The 22,632-nt window shown below is 43.3% G+C and overlaps 2 protein-coding genes across 2 annotated transcripts; one reads left to right on the top strand and one right to left on the bottom strand.

The window, feature by feature from the left end:
* Positions 1 to 999: 999 nt before the first annotated feature.
* On the bottom strand, positions 1,000 to 17,712 carry tom1l2a (target of myb1 like 2 membrane trafficking protein a). Its single transcript, XM_079177597.1, has 15 exons — positions 17,649 to 17,712; positions 13,957 to 14,041; positions 12,659 to 12,737; positions 12,363 to 12,512; positions 11,959 to 12,093; positions 11,712 to 11,876; positions 11,340 to 11,456; positions 10,500 to 10,633; positions 10,053 to 10,095; positions 9,075 to 9,246; positions 8,754 to 8,868; positions 7,882 to 7,957; positions 4,283 to 4,342; positions 3,727 to 3,763; positions 1,000 to 3,638 (listed from the first exon to the last, which is right to left on the bottom strand). The coding sequence occupies exons 1-15, from the start codon at positions 17,698 to 17,700 to the stop codon at positions 3,493 to 3,495; spliced, it is 1,566 nt and encodes a 521-aa protein (XP_079033723.1). The 5' UTR covers positions 17,701 to 17,712; the 3' UTR covers positions 1,000 to 3,492.
* Positions 17,713 to 17,728: 16 nt separating this feature from the next.
* drc3 (dynein regulatory complex subunit 3) lies at positions 17,729 to 21,417 on the top strand (the record flags this gene model as incomplete). Its single annotated transcript, XM_079177309.1, is given in 12 exon segments — positions 17,729 to 17,762; positions 18,612 to 18,728; positions 18,844 to 19,010; positions 19,146 to 19,292; positions 19,483 to 19,602; positions 19,707 to 19,788; positions 19,866 to 19,882; positions 19,885 to 20,073; positions 20,186 to 20,317; positions 20,565 to 20,578; positions 20,909 to 21,035; positions 21,274 to 21,417. Coding segments are annotated over 12 exon segments (1,290 nt in total).
* Between the last annotated feature and the right edge of the window lie 1,215 nt (positions 21,418 to 22,632).

Genomic DNA, 22,632 nt, shown 5'->3' with positions numbered 1-22,632 from the left:
AAATCAACCCGTGCTATTCATCCCAGTTCTGTACATACGCATTAATATCAGGCATATGTTTCACTAAACTGTGTATTGTGAGGGAAACAGCATGGATGTGTTTATTATGGGTTTGCCCCCAACAGCCAATGAGAGCCGAGGGGGCGTGAGCTGATGACAGACAAGTTTGTTTGACTCGAAGCAGCAGCTCCTCCTGTAGAACCAGGCAGATCGACCAATGGGATGCTCAGGAGCCGAGTGGGGTGATCTGACGTCACATCTATGGGTCTAGTGATTACATCATGTGTTTCTATCTTAGAACAGTAGCGGCAGGGAAGTGACCTGAAGGGACACAGGTGACCGTACAGAAATATGATTTATACAATTAAATTGTAATTTTTGGGCCAAAGAAATTAATAATAAATACCAACTCTGTACCCCTCAGTACAGTTATATATCTAATTTAGTCTGCAAAGTATGGCGTCTTCCAGTAAAAAAAAATACTTACATTATTAACAATGTAAACAATTGGCAAGGCATGCTTTATTTACATTTAAATTAAAACTAAAATGTGAACACGCTGCCACATGAACACAAAGGGGGAACCCCACAAAAGCATGGTGGGAAATCAGGTCAGTGACCTAGAGTAGCACTGCAAAGTTGTCAGTACGATGGTAGTGATATTAACAGCCAGTCAGCAAACCGGTTATTGTTGGTGATGGGGTTAGTTTGTATAAACAAGCGTGTCTTATTCACTTGCTCACAGGCAACTGAAGGAAGCAAACGTATATATAAAAACTATATGTGTTATGATTTGTTGACACTTTATGTGCTGATCTTTTGCAGCAGAGTGGATGAAATGTCCATGAACCCACACATGGGGGGTGGGGGTGAGAGGCTCATCATGTGACCAGTGCAAGATTGAGAATGGGTTGCATCAGTATGTACAAAGTACAAAGAAGAAGCAAGAGATTGTCACACGGGCCCTTAATTGTAAAATAACCACAAACAGTTGTGAGGTAGAGGTCACACATTGCTAGTGTTTTATTGGGCAGTTATATATACGTGCATTAGGTCAAACAAAAATCTGACCATTAGTAACGGCAGAAGACGGCACAGCCACAGACATGGGACACCCACCGACGGAAAACAAGCCTCTCTTCATGTCCACCAAACACTCGCTCAATGTTCTGCTTCTTCAGTATTAAAAGACATTCAATAACCATTTTTGAGATAGCATGTTGCAATCAGGACTTAAGCTTCATAAAAGCGAGTAACACAATACACTGTTACAGATCCAGAGATACGTAACATACAAACAGAAAATTACTCAAGTTCCCTTTTTAAAGGATCTCCTGTTACATCTTTAGTAATCCTCTTTGTTCGGCCTGCATCGTACATTATTTTATTAAAGTGAACACAATGGTTGATTGTAAATTTAACGCTATTATCTCAGTTACGTGGCAACCATATTAAACCATATGCAACCATACAGCATTAAAAAAAAAAAGTTAAAGCTCATTAATCATTAACTTTCCTAAACTAAAATACATTTATATATGCAATCATGATTACGCAGACACAAAGTTACAATTATGTTAAAGTATAACAAATCATGAATATTTCCCTTTAGTGGAAGGTCTATAAGCGACGACATGTAACGTTGATGCATGAATTAGGCTTTTACATCTTGGGATGCCTTGATTGACAAGGCTTTTGGTCTTAAATGGACTAAAACAATCTTCAACGTTAAAACAAAAAAAAAGAAAAGAAAGCTAAAGAGCTGGAATGGAGACAGGATTGCTTTTTGCCTCAAAGACAAAACGCCAGTCAGAGCCACTTTGTTGAAATCAGCCAATCACAGAAATGCTTGGCAGCGGCTCCAACAGGAGCAGATGAATCACAACAGAATGAAAATACATCAAGAATGAAAGTACGGCTTTGACTGCACAAATCAAAGAAAGTACAGTCGTGATTGTTTGCTGCATGTTTCAGCCTCAACCACAAAAAGATAAATGATAAAAAAGGGTTTCTTTTTTTTTTTTTAACATGAACTATGAAAATACAATCAGGGACTCAAACGATACATAAACCTCTCTGCCCTCTGGATGTTACTACGAGTCTAAATATGTTTAACCAGATACAGAAACTAGAATCCTGTATTTTGAGGTATATAGATGACATAGTTGAGAGTAAGTGAAGATGTACCTATATTAATACAGCGCATTATTGTAAGCTTTACTTTTTGTCTGTTAGTCGATTATGGTGCCAGCGCTAAGACATGCTGATCCTTTAAATGCCATTTTCTGTCTTGCAGCTGTATGTTATTTTTTTTAAATGTCCATCAATCCACTTATTTGTGAACAAGCTCTGCAATAACACAGTGACAAAAGTTAAGTGCAAAACAAAGTCAATCTAATGACCATTTCCCATCCCCTAGAAAAATAGTAACCATCTTGTAAACACAAAAGGGAAAAAAAATACAGACTTGTTTTTGCTTCAAAGTGCACAGACATCAATATAGCAGGGGAAGGAAAATGCTCACGATCCCTTAACATCTATAACACATGAAGACGATCGTTGTTCAACAGGTACAACTCAATACTGGCTGGTCATTAAAGCCTCAACGTTCTTTGGAATGGCTTAAAGTGTTTGCAATTGTTCCAAGGGCGGCTAATTTGTTGTAGCTTTTCAGAGGACTGAAAAGACTCATGGGAAATACTCCATGGGCACATTCCTTCCCCTTAGCCATTTAAAATACATAAAGAATCCTAACTAGTGCGTTTTTAGATTTTTGTTTTTTTTATCTTCCCTTTGGTCAAAGGACTGCGGGCGTACACTCATCAAGAGTAGCTGTTATACATTTAGCTATTAGCAGAATTAGCCTGCTAACATAAGCCTCTTGTCCCCACTGCTTCAGGCAAATTGGGTCATAAAGCCTGTTGCCATTCCACACATATCTCAGCATTAAAAGCAAGACGAGAGCTCTAACTGGAGTATTTTGTGGATGGACCATAACCACAGTGCTAGTACAGAACAAACCATTAAAACAATAAATGCATAAATTAGCAATTAGCTGAATGTAGTCAAACACAATGTAACCCTAATTGTATGCCTTCATACTGACTCAAAGCATTGACCTGCAGTGAATCTTTTCCCATTGACCTCGCAGTAATATACCACATTTTTAAACCACATCAGACTAGTTAGCTCGTCTTCCTTTGGTGGTGCGTTATAAATGAGATGCAGAGCTGCGAGTAGTACATCCCACGCTGACAGATTAATACATCCATATATATATATATATATCGTAAAAACGCAACACAGCTGTGCGCAGTAAACATGTTAAAGCAACAGCGTGGCAAGAGAACAACAAGGAGGTGGAGATCACTTGCTACACCACTGCCAGTCAGCGACGAAATGGGACCCGGAGGGACTGTTAGGGCGGAATCATTTCGGGGCGAGGACCTTTAGATGGCCCTGGAGAGCGACCCGAGGTTCTCCGAGAAGAGTCTATAAGGCAAAGAGGGCGTCCTCCGTCCGCTCAGCCTTCTTGTGGGAGCCACCAGCGGCACGAGCGGGGTGAGCGGGGTGAGCGCCGGGGGGAGACGGCAGAGAGTCCGGTGCCTTCGCTCGCTCCTCTAGGAACTTGTCAAACTCTGAGAGAAACAGATGAAAGAGGTGAAAAATCAACAAGGCTTCACACACAGAGCGAGTAGAACATATGCAGCCGTGATCGGTCTGTACCTTCACTGGTCACCCCGTCCTCGGCAGCATCCCCTTTCTATTGAGAAAAAAAAAAAGTCATAAGATAATGTACACACACTGGCATCATTAATGGAGTTGTCTTTGTTTCAAAAGAGAGGAATAAACCTTAGTGGACAGGACAGTCAGCGACACATTAAGTTGATACTCAAAAGCATCACACAAGTTCCACAAATTTCATTCAAAGTCGCTCACGAAGAATCCGTCAATCATTCATCCGTCCACAACAAGGAGCCTTCCTGAGCCGGACTCCACGACCTCCACATGCACGTTAAGGAAGCCATCTTAACGTGACCACCATTAGCACTATGTTAGCATTCATAAGGCAAACCCAAGTCATTGGTGTAGATACATTAGTTTACAGTGAATGAGAGGATGTGACGTGAAAGGAAACTAGAGTCAAATGTATTTAGTTAAATGAGAACGGATGAAATGCGCTATCGAAGAAAAACAGAACCAAACCGAGGGGAGAAGGGAGAGAGAGAGAGAGTGAGAGAAAGAAGAGAAAAGGATACAAATCAAGGTAAAGAAGTCTCACCACGTCAGCACAGAGCCACTCCTCTATGTCATCCATGACAGAGGACTGCGATACGGGGATCTACGGAGCAAAGCCACGGACAAACCCAGGGGCAGCACCAAAGCCACACAACGGAAAGACACCCAACCCCGACAACAAAAAGAGAAATTATAACATACACACACAAACCAAAACAAAAAATCAAATCACAAGAATAGGAGTCACCAAAGGCTCGGAGAGGAAGATGATTAATGAGAACAAAAAGAAGATTTGCTCAAAAGACTCAGTCGATCCCTCTCAAGTCTGTGCTCCTATTGTTTAATCTCAGCCGTCTTCAATGGGTTCAGGAGTTCCCAGGTTGTGTATTGTTCTCATTAGTTCTGTAGTGCTGACATGGCTTAACAGCTGCCGACTAATGTCACACAGCAGCGTTAATTATTCCACATCGTTAGTTAATTAGCAAATCGCTTGAACGTGATTAAGAGATTGATTGGCTGGGAAAAGCTGAAAGCACAGGGACCGTCGAGAGGCGGGAGCGATCCCACGGCATACACATACATGGAGCACACACACACACACACACACACACACACACACACACACACGAGCGCTGCATGGCGTGCAGTGACTGATGATGTGATGACGCCGTGTCAAAGTGGAGGGCGTGCGTTTGTGTTTATGTTCGTTTGGACACCAAACGATGGCGGTAAATCAGGACTGCGAGGAAAGTTTGTTGCGTTATTTGCCGTTGAAAAAGGAAACTTTTCACAGTCCTTCCAGGATGAGCAGCATTCAGGGAAGTGGCTAAAGTTGCTAGCTGGCTTTTTGTTTCTATACTTCTTCCACATCGTTTTGCCTGCGATGAAAGGAAAAGTCCACATTTGACGTCGAACTGATATCAAACTTGAATAGAGAAAACAAAAACCTTTCCCTGAGACCGTGCTACAGACGACAGGAACACGGCTGGGGTTTCCTCGTGAGAGAACAGTTAACGCAATGAAGGAGCTTTATTAAATTAAAAGGCCAGGGCAGTGAATAAAAACAAAAAACACATGCAGCTGTGTGAACAGGAGAGAAAATACTGTAGAAAAGTGTGCAATAAGAAGTCTGTTCTTATCAACACTGATAAATAACAATCGTTTATACTCAAATATTCAATCACAATGTTAACTTAATATGTTAGTGTTAATATTACAACTACTGATCCATATGTTAGTTGATCTAGTTCTGGTTAGGGTGAGATGTTAGTCACATCTAGTGTGTTATTTAAGATCCAAAGACAGTTAGAGGACAGCTGACAAATACTGTCCACTACACAGCAAATCAACCATCCCTTTGCTTGGGTGATGTGTTATCAGCACTTTTAACAATGCTCGTCATTGTTGATTTAGCCGTGCTGTGTAGCAGAAGTATCAGTACTTCGCTGCTGTTTGAGTGTGTGACTGTTAAGAAGAGATGAATCGGGCTGATGGAAGCTCCCCGGTGACCCGTCAAGCTCATTAACCCGTCTATAAAGGGGCGGCATTAAAGAGGAACGCATCAGTAATGGGTTTAGTGTTTAGCGCCCGTGTCAGTGGAGGGCAATGAAGGTGGGCAATATTGATAATACCCTAAACTCTTATACAAGTAACTTTATATCACTGCAGCAATAATGGTTTTCTGGAAATTAAATAAATAAACTGGTTGCATCAATAAAATACTGGAGAACATATGTTTTTGGTTAATCCGATGAATTAAATACTTAATACTGAACTAATCAAGCTTGCTTCATTATGCATTATTGATTTGCAAGATGCCTGCATGACCTAATACAACCAATATTAAAGCGATGGCTACCTCAGCAGAAGCAGGTCAGCGGTGGTTGACAAACTGCTAACGTGTGAAAAGGATCATTTGGATATTTTGAAGCGGGGTTGTACGAGGTTATGTTATTGACTTTATTGAATCCTAACTAACCCTTTAAAAACACCAAAGTCACACAATAACACTAACTAACTGGTCGAGGCAGCGGTGTACTAGTAACATCTGTGCTCTGCGAGGTAGAAATAACAGTTTTTGTCAAGGGAGGCCGGTGGCTTTGAAGCGAGCATAAATAACGGCTTCAGTTCCCCGTCTGAAAGGGCCGTCTGACAGCAAGGTTACAGCGGTGAACATATCCTAAATATAGCACATGCTAAAACTGATATTGATTTATATTTGGTTAAATATTTAACCTTTAGCTGTTGCCACCGCCCACAGCAGTACATTGCTCCTGTGTCGGTTTCTCAAAACTGGCCGCGTGCCGACTACGGATAAGTACCTCAAACAACCCCACTTCAAAAGATCCAAACTATCCCTTTAAAAAGGTATCGTCATATTGCCCAACACTAGAGTACAACATCTGTACCGACATGGAGGTTGGACGTTCTCCGGTGGAAAAGCTTCGGTAATGGTTTCCTGGTACGGGCTTGTTCGGGCCTTCCAGGACAGAGCAATGAGATGAGGCTAAAAAAATGAGAGCAGCTCATGAGGGTTATGGGGGATGAGAGCAGGGGTGACGGTGGACACGGGGGAGGAGGGGGGAGGGGGGGGGGGGGGGGGGGGGTAGGAGGACACACTGAGGATGGAGTCCTCACCATTCCTTGGGTAATAAGCCAGCTGTCTATGGGCAGCTCCTGATCGGCTGGGTTATCATCCCCTTTTACACTCGGCTGAATCAACAACAGAACAACACCTTACACAAGAGAAGAAAGGTAGCAGGCCCCACCACAGCAGAGCACACAGTGCAGAGAGAGAGAAAGGGAAGGAGTCAAATATGCAAGAGGAGAGACTGTCATTTAAAAAAAAAAAAAAAAAAAGAGGAAGAAAAAGAGGTGAGAAGGTTGATTCCATAAAGATGAAAATGAGGAAAATAAAAAGGTAAAGTAAAAGCACAGTGCGAGGCAGAGGGCACCTGACGTGACTAAAAAAAAGAGATGGTATGCGCAGTGTGTGTGTGTGTGTGTGTGTGTGTGTGTGTGTGTGTGTGTGTGTGTGTGTGTGTGTGTGTGTGTGTGTGTGTGTGTGTGTGTGTGTGTGTGTGTGTGTGTGTGTGTGTGTGTGTGTGTGTGTGTGTGTGTGTGTGTGTGTGTGTTCAGAATCGTCTGTGTGTACATAGTGCAGACATGCAAATATATTGCAATGTGTGCTCGGACAGGAGGAACGACTACAAAAATCGAAGTTTGATTTTGTGTACAAAGCGATTGGGGTGGAGTTCTCTTTACATTTAACTCAACACAAAAACCACTGATATCTGGTTTGAAAATTTAAAAAAATAAATTTTAAGTAACGACAAGACAGCTAGAACTCATGTTTAAATAATCTTTTGAGTGCTCGCTTATAGGCACGCTTAACACTTGGAACAGTTACCACGTTGCAAGATATTTATTTTAGCTATTTTGTAATAGCAACCCTACGGCCTTTTGTTTGATCAAAGTTCAAGTAGCACTGCAGCGGACTGTAGAACAGTATCACAGACCATCACATGCAGGGAGAGACCGAGGGCAGACTGGTACAGGAAAGGCTCATCAGCCATGTAAATAACACCCACGCTCCATATGTGGGTGAACGCTGTATCACACTACATGCATCAGTGTACTCACCCCTCCTGTGTTCTGTTGTCTCACATCCAAAGCCGAGGCCAGGCTACCCAGAGCCTGAGGGTCCTCGTACTTTACACTGTGCACAAAACATACACAGCATAGTTAAGATAATAACGAAAAAAACACAGTAAAACAGTTCATACTCAGATTATAATGTATTTTATTTCCGTGAATATCTGGTCAAATGCCAACATTATGTGAGATTTTTAAGGAACAGGACAATGGTAGGAGTTATTATATTATATTTGGTCATTTTGCCTTCATGACGCAGCACAGTGGAGAAAGACAGAGAGAGGAAAATGAAATGCAACAATGCTCTCTGGCCAACAGGGATGTTGCCATTATGTGGCAAAAGATTGCTGACACAAGATTCCCCAAAATACCCTTTTTGCAATTTTGCAGCATTCATCAAGAACAGGAACAAATCCAAAGCACTGGAGACGGAAAAGTAAATCGACTAAATCGACAATAAAGTGACGCAGCAAGGATGATAAAATATCACTTTACGCATTATTCTCAAATGGGAAACTTGTGTGCCTTGCCCTTACTTCAGCACTTTTATTGCTCCACCTTAATGTTCAATTTAACAGCTGAAGGCAACAAGTTGTTTGAAGAGAAAATACCAGATCAACATCCATACGCTGGAGTTATTCCAAAGCCATTTTAGCAAATGTACGAGGTAATAATTCACGATAAGCAAGGGCCCATCAAAAAGTTTAAACTTCATCACACAAAGTGCACATGGGTATATTTTACTTTAGATACGTATAAAAGGTGGTGATGAAAAGCCATTCCATTTTTTTTTAAATGACACCCTGAATATAAACTGTATCTGGGCTGCCCCCAGAAGCAAAAGGAAATTGTGAACCTACTTTTTGCGCTGCTCTGCCAAAGAGCTGGTCCTGGTCTGGGCGAACATGTCAAAGTCATCCGGGTTGCGGCCGGGCAGAGAGGACAGGGTCCCGCTCACGCTGTCGGAAGCTACATCTTGGAGAGGGAACGCCGAAGAGAGGAGAGCAGAAAAGGGGGCGGAGCGAGGAGAGGACGGAGAAAGCAGAGATGGAGGATTATGAAGAAAGACGCAGAACAGAACAGCTAAGGTCTGCAGAGACTGAGGGAGGAGGGACGGTATAGCTCTGGTAAAAGAGTGTATGCGTATAATAGACTGGATGCCCTTTTTTTTTTGTTCTTACCAATACTAGCTAGTGCAGACGAAAGAGAGGCCGTGGTGGGGTTCGGGGCCGGGGAGGCGGCGGCCCCGGCGGTGGATTTGGACGCAGGGCTACAGCTGATCCTGGGCGAGACCACAGCAGGGGAGCCTGGGCCCAGGTCTATCAGGTTGTCCTCTGTGGCCTCATTCAACATCTGAAAGGGAGCACAGAGAGGAAAAAAGATGGCCGTCAACAATTCAGTTCAAGCAGAAAACTGAGATGAAGGAAGCACAGGAGGAACATGACATTACTGGGTGTTTGCCTTATACAGAGAGAATACATTTTATCTACTGAAATGCTACAGGATTGACTATTTACACAATTTGAGACAACATTGAGGGTGAGTAGTTGTGGGTCGGGAGGCACGGGAACCGTACAGAGGTTTGTTGCATAAACATCTGCACAAGACGTCAAGACGGAAGGGACGGGGAGGACATTTAGTGTGTCTGGTTTCACACAGTGCTACCGAGGGGTCTAAGCTTTAGCTCCATACAGCAGACGTGTTAACATTCATCACGGCACATTGGCAAGGATTGAACCTGGTACTGGGCACCATTACTTGCCTCCATCAGCTGGCCACAACACAAACAGACAAGAGCACACAGAAAGATCAACAGAATGCGAACACAAAATGCGGGATGTAGCGAGAGATGCCCCCCGACCCCTCTGGCAACTCACTGACGCTGGCAAACGCACACTCTGAATAGCAGATTGGGACTTGTTCTGCTTTGCTCTTCCAGTTTTGCTGAAGCTAAAAAAATGCAATCGACTTGCACGAAGTGTTAATGCTGCGGTGGATTGTGTATGCTATTAATTAATAGGAATAAATAATTCACGTACTAAAATGGCCGTGTGTGGACAGATTTACATAACATGTAAGAAAAACAAGCGATCCTAAGAGAGCATTTGTGCGTTTGATTTCTGCTCTTTGAACACAGACTGCGTGTTGATGGTACTCACCCCGTTGTTCTGCGCGGCTCTACCCGACCTGTACCTCTCGTACCTGTGAGCAGAAAGAAAAACCTTTTGAGTGTTTCACCACTTTGTGGGGTTCAGATGCTTCTTTCATCTTCAGAGCCCTCATGAAAGAGACGTTTTACCAGTTTGAAGGCGCGGAATGTTTAAAAGGATCGAGTCTTCACACGAGCTCTGGAACTTTGTGGTGTTTGAAATTGCCCAAAAAAAAAAAAATTTGTGTTCAAAAAAAGCTGGAGCCTCCTATTTAAAAGCATGAATTAAGGTTCTAGTTCTAGTAAGAACCAAATATGCATTAATCTAACATACTGGACCCAGCCTTGATCTCACGCATTGGGCCTGACAAAAACATCTAGTTCTGTTACATTATTGCGCACACCTCTTCTGAAGCCCTTGTTGTGCTTTAAAAAATAAATTCTGATCGAACCGTACCTCTCATATCGGAGGAAGATGTTGTTGAGGTCGTCGTTGACGTGGAGCAGCTCCTCGGTCACTTCCTCGTTAGAGACCCGTGAGATCAGCTCGACCACTCTCTGCTGCATAGCCCTGCATGTTCTGTTCAGCTCCTGCAGAGATTGATCAATAGATTTCATTGATGAATGAATGGAGAGAAACAAAACGGAGAAAATGTATAGACTATAGAGGATCAAATCGTTGTGTCAGACACATACACACTATACATCTCAATATGGGGAAATTAACTGTACAATAAATATAATGTACGTATATGTGTTTTTTTAAAAAGGCATTCAATTTTGATCAATTTGCTCAATTTGCTCAAATGTGTAAAAGAAAGAAAAAAAAAAGTTGCACCTGACAATTACAACTGGGCCAGATCCTTAAAACTGACACAAATACCGGAGTGGCTTTGCCTTTAGGAGATTAAACTCTGCATGACTTTCTCTGTGCTCTTGATGCGTTTCCACTAAAAACTGAAGGCAGTACGCCCCCTGGTGGTTGAACATAATTCCAACACTTTACAGTTGACGTGCCATGTTGGAAAAGCTTTCAGAATGAACATATTTTACAGTGTGTTGGGAACTCTTATCGTTAATTAGCTTACATGAGCCCATATTCATTTATACAGCTTGAGAGACCCGAACAAATTCGCTTGCTCAAAATAGTCTTCTAAATCTGGATTTTACCTTCATGTTCAACTCAAAATCCAGTCAGATTTATTTCCGTAATAATTAACTTTGATGAAAAATGTTGCGTCATGGCATCATTGGTTAGAATACAGTAGACCTCATTATGTATTCATGCGACTCTTACCTGAAGCAGTTCCAGGTCAGAGGCGTCTTCCTGCCCGGGGACCATCTCTGTCAGCATTTCCGACATGACTTTGGTGTTTCCTCTCACTACGTCCAGCTCACTGCGCAGCCGGGCGATCTGAAAGCACAGCAGGTCAGGGGTCACGTGGACACCAGTTCGGGTACCAGCAGTGCTGCAGATGTTCTCGAAGGCGGTCGATAGAGTTGGTCACGATGTCCAGTTGAAATCTTGTAATCCGCTTTAATCTACGCACTTCACAGTTTAATTGCTAAACACGGGATAAATCTGCTGTATTGACAGACTCTGGTGAAATAGATCAGCAGAAAGTACATTTTTTTGGGGGGGTCATAGGTTGCTGTTGAAGCCCCTCACCTGTTCAGGGGTAGCTGTGATGGGGCTCGGCACGAGGGAGGCCTGCGTGGTAGAGGCAGGGGTCAGGGCTAGGGTCGGGATCGGGGTCGGGGCAGGTCTAGGGGTCCTGGCGGCGGGTGAGGCTGGTAGGTACTTGATCATGGCGGGGTCCACCTCTGCTGTACCCTAGAAGCAAAAAAAAAATACCCCTAAGGACATCGCGTTGTAAATATACATACGTGTTTACGCTGCGTTTCTTTCTTCTCACCCTCTGCGGTGTGTGGATGGGAGACAATGCATCCAGGTCGGCCATCGGGAACTCAATGCCTTTCCTCTTCAGCTCCTCATAGATGTGGACCACGCCAGTTAGATCGGGGCAACTCCTGAAGGCATCAGCCCAGGCCTGCCACACAGACAACATTGTGACTTACAATAAACATAAATAGTCTGTTTTACATAACAATATCAGTACAAGAAGGTTTTTATAGGCAAATTCTTCACAAGCCTGTTGGCCGAGGTGACCTCAGGTTAGAGTTAAGAGGCTGCAGTCGGTAGTGAAACACCTGGGAGGTGGAAAATGCAGCACTGACCTACTTGATGCCCGTTACCATCACACTGAGCGTAGTAGTCAGTAAAAGAGGAAGCTAAATACAGCAGAAAAAGCCCCAATACCTGTATAAGCGACAGCACTTTGTCTTGTACGATGGTTGGAGGATTGGTTTTCGGGGAGATGATTTTGACCAACACACCATCGATGAAGTCTCTGTTGGCCACCTGGACGTGAAACCTGTGGCCGCAGTTCTTCACACATGTCTCCAAAACCTGCAGGGAGGGAGAAGAAGATTAAACGGAGACAGAAGCATGGCAAGAGTGCTTTCATCCCACACACACACACAAATCCTTTAATGTGCCCTACACACTGAAAAGCAACTTGTTCTGGTGAATGCGATGCCAATTTAACTCCTCACCGTCAGCGCCAGCATCACTTCTCTGTAGTTCTTGTTGCCCCCGAGTCTCTTCTTCAGTGCTCGCATGGCGTCTTTAGGCCTGGAGGGGAAAAACAGCAGCGGAGACACAGCTGGATGAAGCGCCCCAGCTGAGAGTAGGCATAACATCTTTGACTTTGTTGGAATGAATTATTTTCCGTGCCACAATAGCAGATGCCAGTCAGTCTGTCGGCATAGCGGTTTGACTGAGACAGAGAAGTGCTGTCACGCCATCTGTTTCCCTCTCTTCTTTCTGAGTGACTGTTTTCTCCCAAAAGGCAAGATCAAAGCGGTCCATGTGATAAGACTTGAGGTTGGCTCTCTGCCTCACACTGCCCGTCTCTTCACTGCAGATGAGGCGAAATAAGCTGTTACGAACTCCTTCATGAGCTTTGGAATATGTTTTTTTAATGAGGGAACTGAAGTAGACAGAAATGGATAAAGATGGCGCGTAAAGTCTGATAGCGTCCTCAAACAGCACTCTGTATGTGTGTGTATGTTTCTGATTCAGTGTTAGTTGTTTTTGGATGGTGCAGCTGTTTTAATATATCTTGTTCCTTAAGAAGCAAGTGTTAAGACACCATATGTTCTTAAAAAAGTCATTTTTACTTGCCAAACCTCCAGTTTAACTCCGAGAGCTAACCAGACACTATAACGTAACGTCTTTAAGACAAGACGTTCTGTGTTCTGTGAAGCTGTCCTCCCTCCGTGTGTGTGTGTGTGTCTGAGTGTGACAGAGAGGGAACCATGTTGCATGCCAAGACAATGAGTGCGTGTAGGCATGAAGAATGTGAAAAGCAGGGGAGAAAAGGGAAAATGGAAAAAGACCGATTCCATTATTCCTCTTGGGGAAAAAAAAAAAAGCTCTCTGCATAACGTAGATATTGGCCGGGGTCCTTTGAGGATTATATTTATTTAGGGTTACAAAACATTAAAATGCCTTACTGTAGGTGAACCAAAAACTTGTTCTAGGATGCATAATGATTTTCAACACTGATAGGAGCAGCAAACCAGTTCATGTATGCGTTTCTGTTGTAGCTTATGGTTCGACTTATACCAGTGTTACTGCAGGAGGCTTAATGGATTCATTCAGTCAGTGACACCTACAGAGAACAACAGGCCGTCTGTGGTGTGGTGTCTGCTGGTGAAGCGCAGTGGTAGTCAGAGAGTCACTCAGTCAGCCAGTGGCACCAAACAATGACTGAACAGTTCGGGGACCAGAGGTATTTTCCTACAAAATGCTGACGAAGCAAATTATAACCCAACAATGATGAGCTCACCCTTCTTCTGTCTCGTTTACGATATCGCAGATCTCGATGTTGAGGGTCCAGTCCTCGTTCTGTAGGCCTCCATCTGTGGCCCTCTCTGCAGGAAAACACACAAAAACAGACCATTATATAATTGTACTTAATTTTTATAACAGTTGCCTCTCATTTTGTCAGTGCCTCTACATTTTGTGTTTCATTCAGGGGTGCCAGTGCCCCGAGAAGTAAATGTAAACATAGAGCCCCGGGTTTACGTCATTATAGTCTTCACTGTAGATTAATCTACAACAACAACAACAACAACAACAACAACAACAACAACACACAAATGAAGAAAACATCAGTTTTTATTTGATCTACAGTAACATGTGCTGTGAGACAGGAAGCTGATGGCTTTTCACACAGACCTGTTAACAACCCGACATAATGTCACTTAAAATACAGACAATAATACACACGACATACACATGATTCATAAATCTTGACTTCTCGACGACAAAAACTTGAGGGCGGCCGGCACCGAAGTACATTTTTTGTTTTTAGACCTCATCCACGGTGAATGTGGTTTGATTGACAGCGACCAAACAACCCACCACCCGTCATCAGACAGGTGTTGCTGAATTCTAATTGGTGCGCGGTACGTGACATCACCTTTTACTGACAAGAGACACGCCCACTTCAAACTAGTGAGCAAAAAAGAAATACAGAAATCAACTTTGAAAAAACAAATCCTTCAGAAAATACTGTGCTCATGCAGCATCCCCTCACTCACAGTATGAAGACGATGAAGAAGAAGACATGTTTTCGGGTTTTGCTGGGATGTATTTTGTTCTGGTTTTGTCAAGAAAACTCATGAAATAAAATATCGTTCACCACCTGTTGCTCAACAGTCAGCTAGAGAGGCTTTTTTTAAACTCCACCCGATTTATTATCATTTTGGCAACAGCCAGGAAATAATGCGTTCCAGACCGTGAGGAGCTACAGCGATGAACTGGCAGCGCAGTCATCGCTGCGTCTCCTCGCTCTGTCTCCTCCTTCCTCGGCCGTCCCCTGAATCCATCCATCATGTCAGTGAAAGCTGATATCTCTCAGGATCGCTCGTCATCTCGGGTGAAGAATCTCACCGTTTTCTACCGGAGTGAGCTGTGGCCGAGTTCCCGTGACTGACACTCGATGGATTCTCATTAGACGCTTCTTGAGCTCGGACAGGAGGAACTTCCCCCCCCCCCCCCCCCCCCGAAGCCCAGAGGGCCCCCCGAGCAGGCTGTCATGCCCAGGCCAAGAGCCTCTCACTGGGCCTTGTGCCTTCCTTTTGGGAGGCCCAACATTGGACAAGCCAGGCAGCCATGACTTACTCATGCTCCATCTCCCAGCTCTAGTCAACCTGTCACAGACTGGGTAAGAACCCAGAGTTCCCATCTACAAACACACTTATTCATGTTTTTTTTTCTTGTCTGCACATAAAGCATACGTCTGGGGGACTAAACCAGCGAGTGCCACTGGGACATCCCATGTAATCTCCTTAATGGATTGTCAGGTCAGGACAGGGCAGAGCACGAGGTGGCAGAGGAGGGAAGAGAGAAAACTAATCTCTCCATGTGAAATGAGCTGGAAGGATGCTGAACAATCGGAGCCTTGCTAATTAAGTTAAATGCCCTCTGAGTGCATTCATGGTGTTGTGTCGACCCCCCCCCCCCCTCCTCCTCCTCCTCCTCCTCCTCGGTCCTGGGAATCGACCAGTGAAGCCAGTCGATCACATGGCTTTAACGGTGGCAGGCTGTGCCATCCGCCGACAACAAAGCCACAAATCTTTCCCTCGTCCTGGCCCCACCTCGACACGTTTCTGTCCTTTTTTTTTTTAAGACTTAAACATTTTCAAATTTGTCTTCCGTCTTTGCTCATTTATTCCTCCACTACGTACCTCAGCTATAGCAGAAGTTTGACAATACTTGGTCGCCTCTGGTGATGTACAGAACTCCCGAGACACAGCATTAACCAGCACTCAGAGGGACTTTGTCCGGTCAAATAGTGGAAGAAATGAATGAACTATTGCATTGCAAATACCACTCACCGACTGACGGACTGCAATGAAGAGGAGAATTCAATCACCACCTCTAAACCCCTCCACCGCCTTCTCAGTCACTGATTAAATGAAATAGCTCTACGAAGTTCCTCACTAGCATCCCTCAGCATCTGTTATGTTGATCTCTCTCTGAATGTTTCATGTTCCTGCTGCTGTGGCATAAGATACTACCGCAACAGCCAAAACAGACAGCCCGGCTGTACAACTCAGCGCAGTGCAGCAACTCGACCGCAGAGATCAAGCGGGAGATACAGCACATCTCTGTGAAACCCGAGAAGAGAAAACAAACCCATGGACGTGGCCTAGAAAGACCTCTATAGAAACCAAACGCTTGAGGCGACGCTCACAGTCGGTAGCGGAGGGCCGGTGTGAATGACGTGGCACAAAGCAGAGGACCAGTGGGTGAAGGACAACACTCACAAAAGGCCGGTGGTTCATTCAAAGGCCCTCCAACTCCCATGGACGTCTGTCCTCCAACCCTTCTATCCAGAAGCTTGATTAAAGCATCGCATTGGTTATCTACTTTCTATCATTAAGGAACTGAAAAACAGATTAGGGAACAGCATGAGAAAGTGTGTCATCGAGATAGACAGGCCCCTTATTTATAAAAGAGCAGTAATGACTGCTTCTGTGAAGGTAAACACAACTCAACATTGTGACAAATGAATGTTTGTTCCACATCTGTTCTGCAGGGACGTGACTAAACATGAACTAAACAGGAAATGCCGCTTAAAGTCTTTCGGGTCATTTACACAACTGTGTAAACACTGGCGTTGGAAATCAATTCAACACTGATTTACAAATAAAGAGGGTGCGTGTTATTATAGTCGAGCAAAGACTAAGTTAAGTCAATAGGAAAGGATCTATGAGAACCAAAGAAGAGGAAAGAGACTCAGTAATGATGTCAAAGTGTACTGGGGTGGGTGATACTCATGCAATCTAGAGAGTTTCTCATCAATGAGCCGAATTACATTTTAATTAAAACTGATATGTAAACAACAACAACAAAAAGAAAAGTAAATTGTTGCACCTAGACTACAAGTTCACATTATCAGACCAAACACATCTAATCATTTATATCATTCTGTAGCGATAAACGCACAGAGAAGCCTTGATGACAAAGATGAATACAACCACAGCAGCCACACCAAAGGGATGTGGTGGACCACATGCCTCTCTTCTCCTCTGCAGCACCGCAGCTCACAGCCTTACGGTTTAAACCGAAAACCAACCCGGCTGACCGAGCAGAGTGGTCAACTATTGTTCATGAACTAAGGAAATATTGAACTTGGCTGAGGCTCTGCCAGCCACTTTGAGCCACTAACCACGCCATTCCCTGTCATTTAATTTCCTTGAGAAGTGCATTGCATTTGGCTACATACATGGAGAGTGACATGCCGTTAACGCACTTGTGCTTATAGCGGACGAAGTTAGGTTAGCTCTGGCTAACATTAGCCGAAACGCTAATGCCAAGTAGATGACGTCTGCTTCGATGATGCTTGCTAGCTCGCTATTTTCGTACCGTAAACTCTAGTAGTAACACACCAAATGTCTGCCCACGTTCATATTATGTACGGTGGAGAAAGTATCACATCTCTAATAAATCATTTCAAGGCGAACGTACCTATACATTGGCCCACGGGAGTGCTGTACGGATTTCCAAGTAAGAACTCCATTTTGACAACAAACAATCCGCTCGGGATAATGACGGAGCTTAAGGGCCCAGAGGTGGTGCTAAGTCCCGCCCACAGAGGAACGCTATTGGTCCATAAAAGGGAGCGTTTTCACAATTGGTTGAAATCAATGTCGGTCAGATTTAGCAACTGAAGTTATGTTCAACAAACCCTTTTATATATAGGAACGTGTATTTTATTTTGATAGTGCACCGTAATAATTTAAAAACACGATGACAAAATGTACTCCAGCATCATCCTCTGAATATATAGAACATTAAAATACGATTAACTGGATAGAGCCTACATTGTACTTTTGAAAATCTACAAGTTTAACCAAAAAAAACAACAACGGTTCAGCAAATCATATTGCCATCACGGCAAACCATTATATTATTTTATTTTGTGTTTTTATGAATATGTTTTAAGTTAAACGATTATTTTAACGGATTCTCTCTTGAGTACTTGAACGCAGCTTAAAGTCAGCCGGTTGCTATGTAACAGTGTGTAAACAACAGAGGTAACGTTAAGAAGTTGGATGAATTTGTGACTGTCGTAAGTAGTTAACCTAGTTACTGTGGGTCTGGTAAACTCATTTATCTAGTTAAAATAATCTTAGCTGTTACATCATCAAATGTGTTTAAGGGTTGTTGTTGTTTAGCATCCTCAAACTAAGCTACAAATCCACAAAATATAATCTGTGTATTACTTTAGATGGATGTGCAGACTCTTCGGAATGTAATAGCGGAGCAATCCATTGAAGATCACGTTGGGTTTATTATCAAGGCGGATGAAGTCTACTTCAATGAAACCTTTACACTACGACTGGAATTCAGAAGTGAGTAGAAAAATAAATGAAAATATAATAATGAATGTGTATGGGTTTTGGTGTATGAAAGCTTGTTTGTTCACAGAAATCCGGACGATTGCCAATTTATGGGATTTCACATCTTTGGCCAGACTGGATATGAACAACAACATCATAGAGAAGATCGAGGGCCTGGATTGTCTGATTAATCTGACATGGCTAAGTAAAATGAAGCTTTATATCTATATTCTGCTCATGCTTTCAATAATAATTGTACATGTATTGATGTAGAGAACATCCTAAACTATCTTTAATAATCTCGTGAATGTGTCTTTCAGATCTGTCATTCAACAGAATAAAGAAAATCGAGGGGCTGGGGTATCTGCGGAAGCTTGAAGTGCTGAATTTGGGCAACAACAGAATCTCTGTTATTGAAAACATGGACGCACTCGAGAAACTCACTCATTTCTTTCTCGGAAACAACCTTCTTGGACAGCTGGACAACGTAACAAGATTGTCTTGCATGCATCTTTCACATGTCGTATCACGCTGTGTTGCAAGTATCGAGTAGTGTTTTGCATTTTCAGAATACAACATGGCATAATGTTGACATCTAATACAACTTGAATGCATTTCAAAGGTGCTCCATCTCAGGAAGTTGAAGAACCTCTTCACCGTCAACCTACATGGAAATCCTGTCTCTAAGGAAGACGGTTATAAATCTTCCGTCGCAGCATACCTTCCAAACCTGGTGTGCCTGGACTACAGCGTACTCAACGACAAGACAGTAAGCATAGGCGGTGGTGTGTTTAGACTCAAAACCAAATTACAATCTGGTGTCTTCCCCGTTTAAGCATTTTTTAAATAAATCATTCTCTTTTACAACATGACAATGCCCAGGTTTGTTCGGAAATTCCACCTGGCTATGTACAATTTGCAGAGTTGATAATAACCAAATCACGTGTGTCTATGTACAGAAAAATGAAGCATCTTTAAAACACCGCGATGTCATTGATGAGTTGGAAAATGCGGTGCTGGAGGTGCAACAAGCTGATGAGGTCAAGCAAAGCCAGGAAGCTGAAGTCAAATTACACATGGTAGCATAATGCACACATTTGGTCATCCTCAACATTATGTTCCACTGAGCGCTCATCATTCTGTATACATCCTGTGTGTGAGTTCAGTTATTCTTCCCCTACAGGATGCCTTTGTGGAGCTCCTGAATGGCTCCCACCTGTTTCAGAGCATGCTCAAAGAGGACCCAGAGACAGAGACACTGCAACGTCTGCCTGAAGTGGCTCCTCTGCTTCAAACATATCCTGTGTTGTCTTGACTTTCTAATCTATTGCAGGTGAATTAGTGATAACTTATATTCCTTAACCCCGACACTTACATTTGAACACCAAATGGTGAAGCTGTGTATGCAGTTAGTGCAGACAGGTTTGGCTGAACATCAGCGAAGAGAGGCGGAGGTGAACTGCTTCTTCAGTGGTCAGAACGAGGCTGTGACACGCCATCAGCGAGAAACATCGCAGATAATGGAAGATTTGGAGCAGCAACACAAAGGGGTGAGCTGTTTGGACCACAATGTTTTCGAAAGACCTGCACTGTACTTGATTTAGCTAAGTCAGTCAACCTGCTTTGAGTGATTTAGGGTATCTGTTATGTTCACACTTTTAGTGGATGGTGGAGTTGCAGAAGTTATTAGACAAAGACCTCGTGACGGTCAAGATCAACCAATGCAAAGAGGAAATCGACCAATTCTATAAAAGCCTCCTGGCACTGGAGAGTCAGCTCATCAGCCAGCTGGAGGTTGGTGTGTGTGTGTGTGTGTGTGTGTGTGTGTGTGTGTGTGTGTGTGTGTGTGTGTGTGTGTGTGTGTGTGTAGGTGTGTGTGTGTGTGTGTGTATGTGTGTGTGTGTGTGTGTGTGTGTGTGTGTGTGTGTGTGTGTGTGTGTGTGTGTGTGTGTGTGTGTGTGTGTGTGTGTGTTCTACAGATTGAAAACATTCCCTTACACCTACATGTCAAAAACATAATGACACCTTCTGTGTTTTTCAGGATATCATCAAAAGGTTTGACATCAACATCACGGACATGCTTGGCGACTTCATTAAAACTGCTCAAGGGACATATCCTTTCTCTTCATGCATCATCTTAAGAGCTTTGAATCATTTCCGTTAACACTGGTTCATTACTGTTCTCGGGGTAAAGCTATTGAGGTACTGCACTTCCTCATTTGGGGAAGCAACTTGCTCCCAATCCAATTGGAGAGGTCAGTAATCGAGTCATGTTTAGATGTCATTGTTTGAATCACACAATGACACACACACACGCGCACACACGCGCACACACGCGCACGCACAGTTCCGGTGAAAAATGAGTTAAGACTTTCCATAACACAGTCGTACGTTTGCGCAATGTCAAGATCTGGAGAATGAATATCATGAGAAGGTGCAGGCGATTGCAGCAACTCTGGGGAGTGTGGCCGAGAACAACGAGGATGAGGACATCCCAGAGTGTGTTGAAATGGTGAGTGTTATCCCTTTTAGACCAAACTGGCTAATCCCAAATATAGGACGGAATGTAGAATTATTTTCATGTAATGAAGTTTATATATTATTGCAGATATAGCAGAATAATAACAGTATCGTGTGAAGAGATTAACCTGACATCAGATGACAGAGATTAACCTGAACAGGGTTGGGACATGGGTTGATTACCATCGTCAGTGCCCTCCGCCTTTCACAGCTGTGTTGTGTCTGTGTAGCTGTTTCTGGACAAAGACACAGTGATGGATGCACTGGACTACAGCCACGATAACCACCTGTGGAAGATCAAGGACCGAGAGACTTTGTTGATTTCACGTGCTGATGCCTGGAAAGTTGCTCTCGTTGAAAGGGTAGAGAGCTGAAATTACATTAAAACAAACACCTCAATTTATATGTTCTTATGGATGACACAACTCTCTCCTGTATCTCACTGTCTTGATATTGTTTGCTTTTTGTCTTCATGGGTTATTACAGATTCAAGACAAAGAACTTATGCAGCACCGCACGCGACTCTCAGACATCTACAAATATGCGGACCATTTGTTGGAGCAAATAAGTTCATCTCAGAAACGATTCGTACCTCAAAGTGTTACAAAATATAAATGGAAATATACTTGACAACTTTAATACATTTCACTGTAAACAAGTGCAAAATATTTGCCTTTTAGAATTTCTATATTTCATCTGAACACAATAAAAAAATAAGAAATAAATCCAATTGTTTATCTGTTACTTGCTGCCTATTTTGAGGTTTTAAAACATTTTAATACCGTTTCAGCGTCTTCTCTTGGTCCCCGCTGCGACCACATACATCAACGTGGTGTACATCTCTACTTAAGAAGAATAACATCACAAGAAAAGCAACAGTACAAAACTAATGTGTTTTTTTTAACTGAAATGATAAAATAAGCAAAATAAGACTTTGCTCAAACTCTGTCTCTCCCTCCACCCTGAAGCACTGTGCTGATCAGCTGTCCAGCCTGCTTCAAGACCTCCACCATCACCCCCGTCCAACAAGAAACAAGGATCACAGGACTGAATGACTACAGGCCCGTCGCCCTGACCTCTGTGGTTATGAAGCCTTATGACCGCCTTGTCCTGACCCACCTAAAAACCCTCACTGACCCACTCCTGCACCCCTTGCACTTCGCTTACAGAGCCAACAGGTCTGTAGACGAAGCAGTCAACATGGCCCTCCACTTCATCCTCCAGCATCTGGTCTCTTCAGGAACCTACGTCAGGATCCTGTTTGTGTACATCAGCTCTGCCTTCAACACCACCATCCCGTCTCTGCTGCAGGACAAGCTCTCTCAGCTACACGTGCCTTCGCTTGTTACTGTTGCAATAAAACATTTGCGAGTAAAAAGCAGATACTTTATCAATACATCTGTTTAACGAGCATGAACAGGTAAACGAAAGCAACCCCTAATTAAAGTGGCTCTGTCCGCAGTCTCTCATCAGAAGCACAACAGAAAGCTTGGCCAAAAGCATTTTTCTGTTCTGAATTTACTTGTTTTTAGAATAATTCTCCTTGTAGTAATAAAATCCTAAAGATACGTCCCCCTACCAGAGGGCCA

The sequence above is a fragment of the Pholis gunnellus genome (genome assembly GCF_910591455.1).
Source record: "Pholis gunnellus genome assembly, chromosome: 17".
In the NCBI taxonomy this organism is placed as follows: domain Eukaryota; kingdom Metazoa; phylum Chordata; class Actinopteri; order Perciformes; family Pholidae; genus Pholis; species Pholis gunnellus.
The sequence above is the reverse complement of the archived record's forward strand: the minus strand, read 5'-3'. Positions and strand labels throughout refer to the sequence as shown.

Bases quoted from the DNA above. Each gene is read 5' to 3' on its own strand.
- tom1l2a (XM_079177597.1), bottom strand. From the start codon at position 17,700: ATGGAGTTCTTACTTGGAAATCCGTACAGCACTCCCGTGGGCCAATGT. The intron at 10,634-11,339 runs GTAAGAGTCGCA...CAATCTCTGCAG, and splicing joins CTGACCTGGAACTGCTTCAG to GAGCTGAACAGAACATGCAG. The intron at 10,096-10,499 runs GTACGGTTCGAT...TTCTGCTCACAG, and splicing joins ATCTTCCTCCGATATGAGAG to GTACGAGAGGTACAGGTCGG.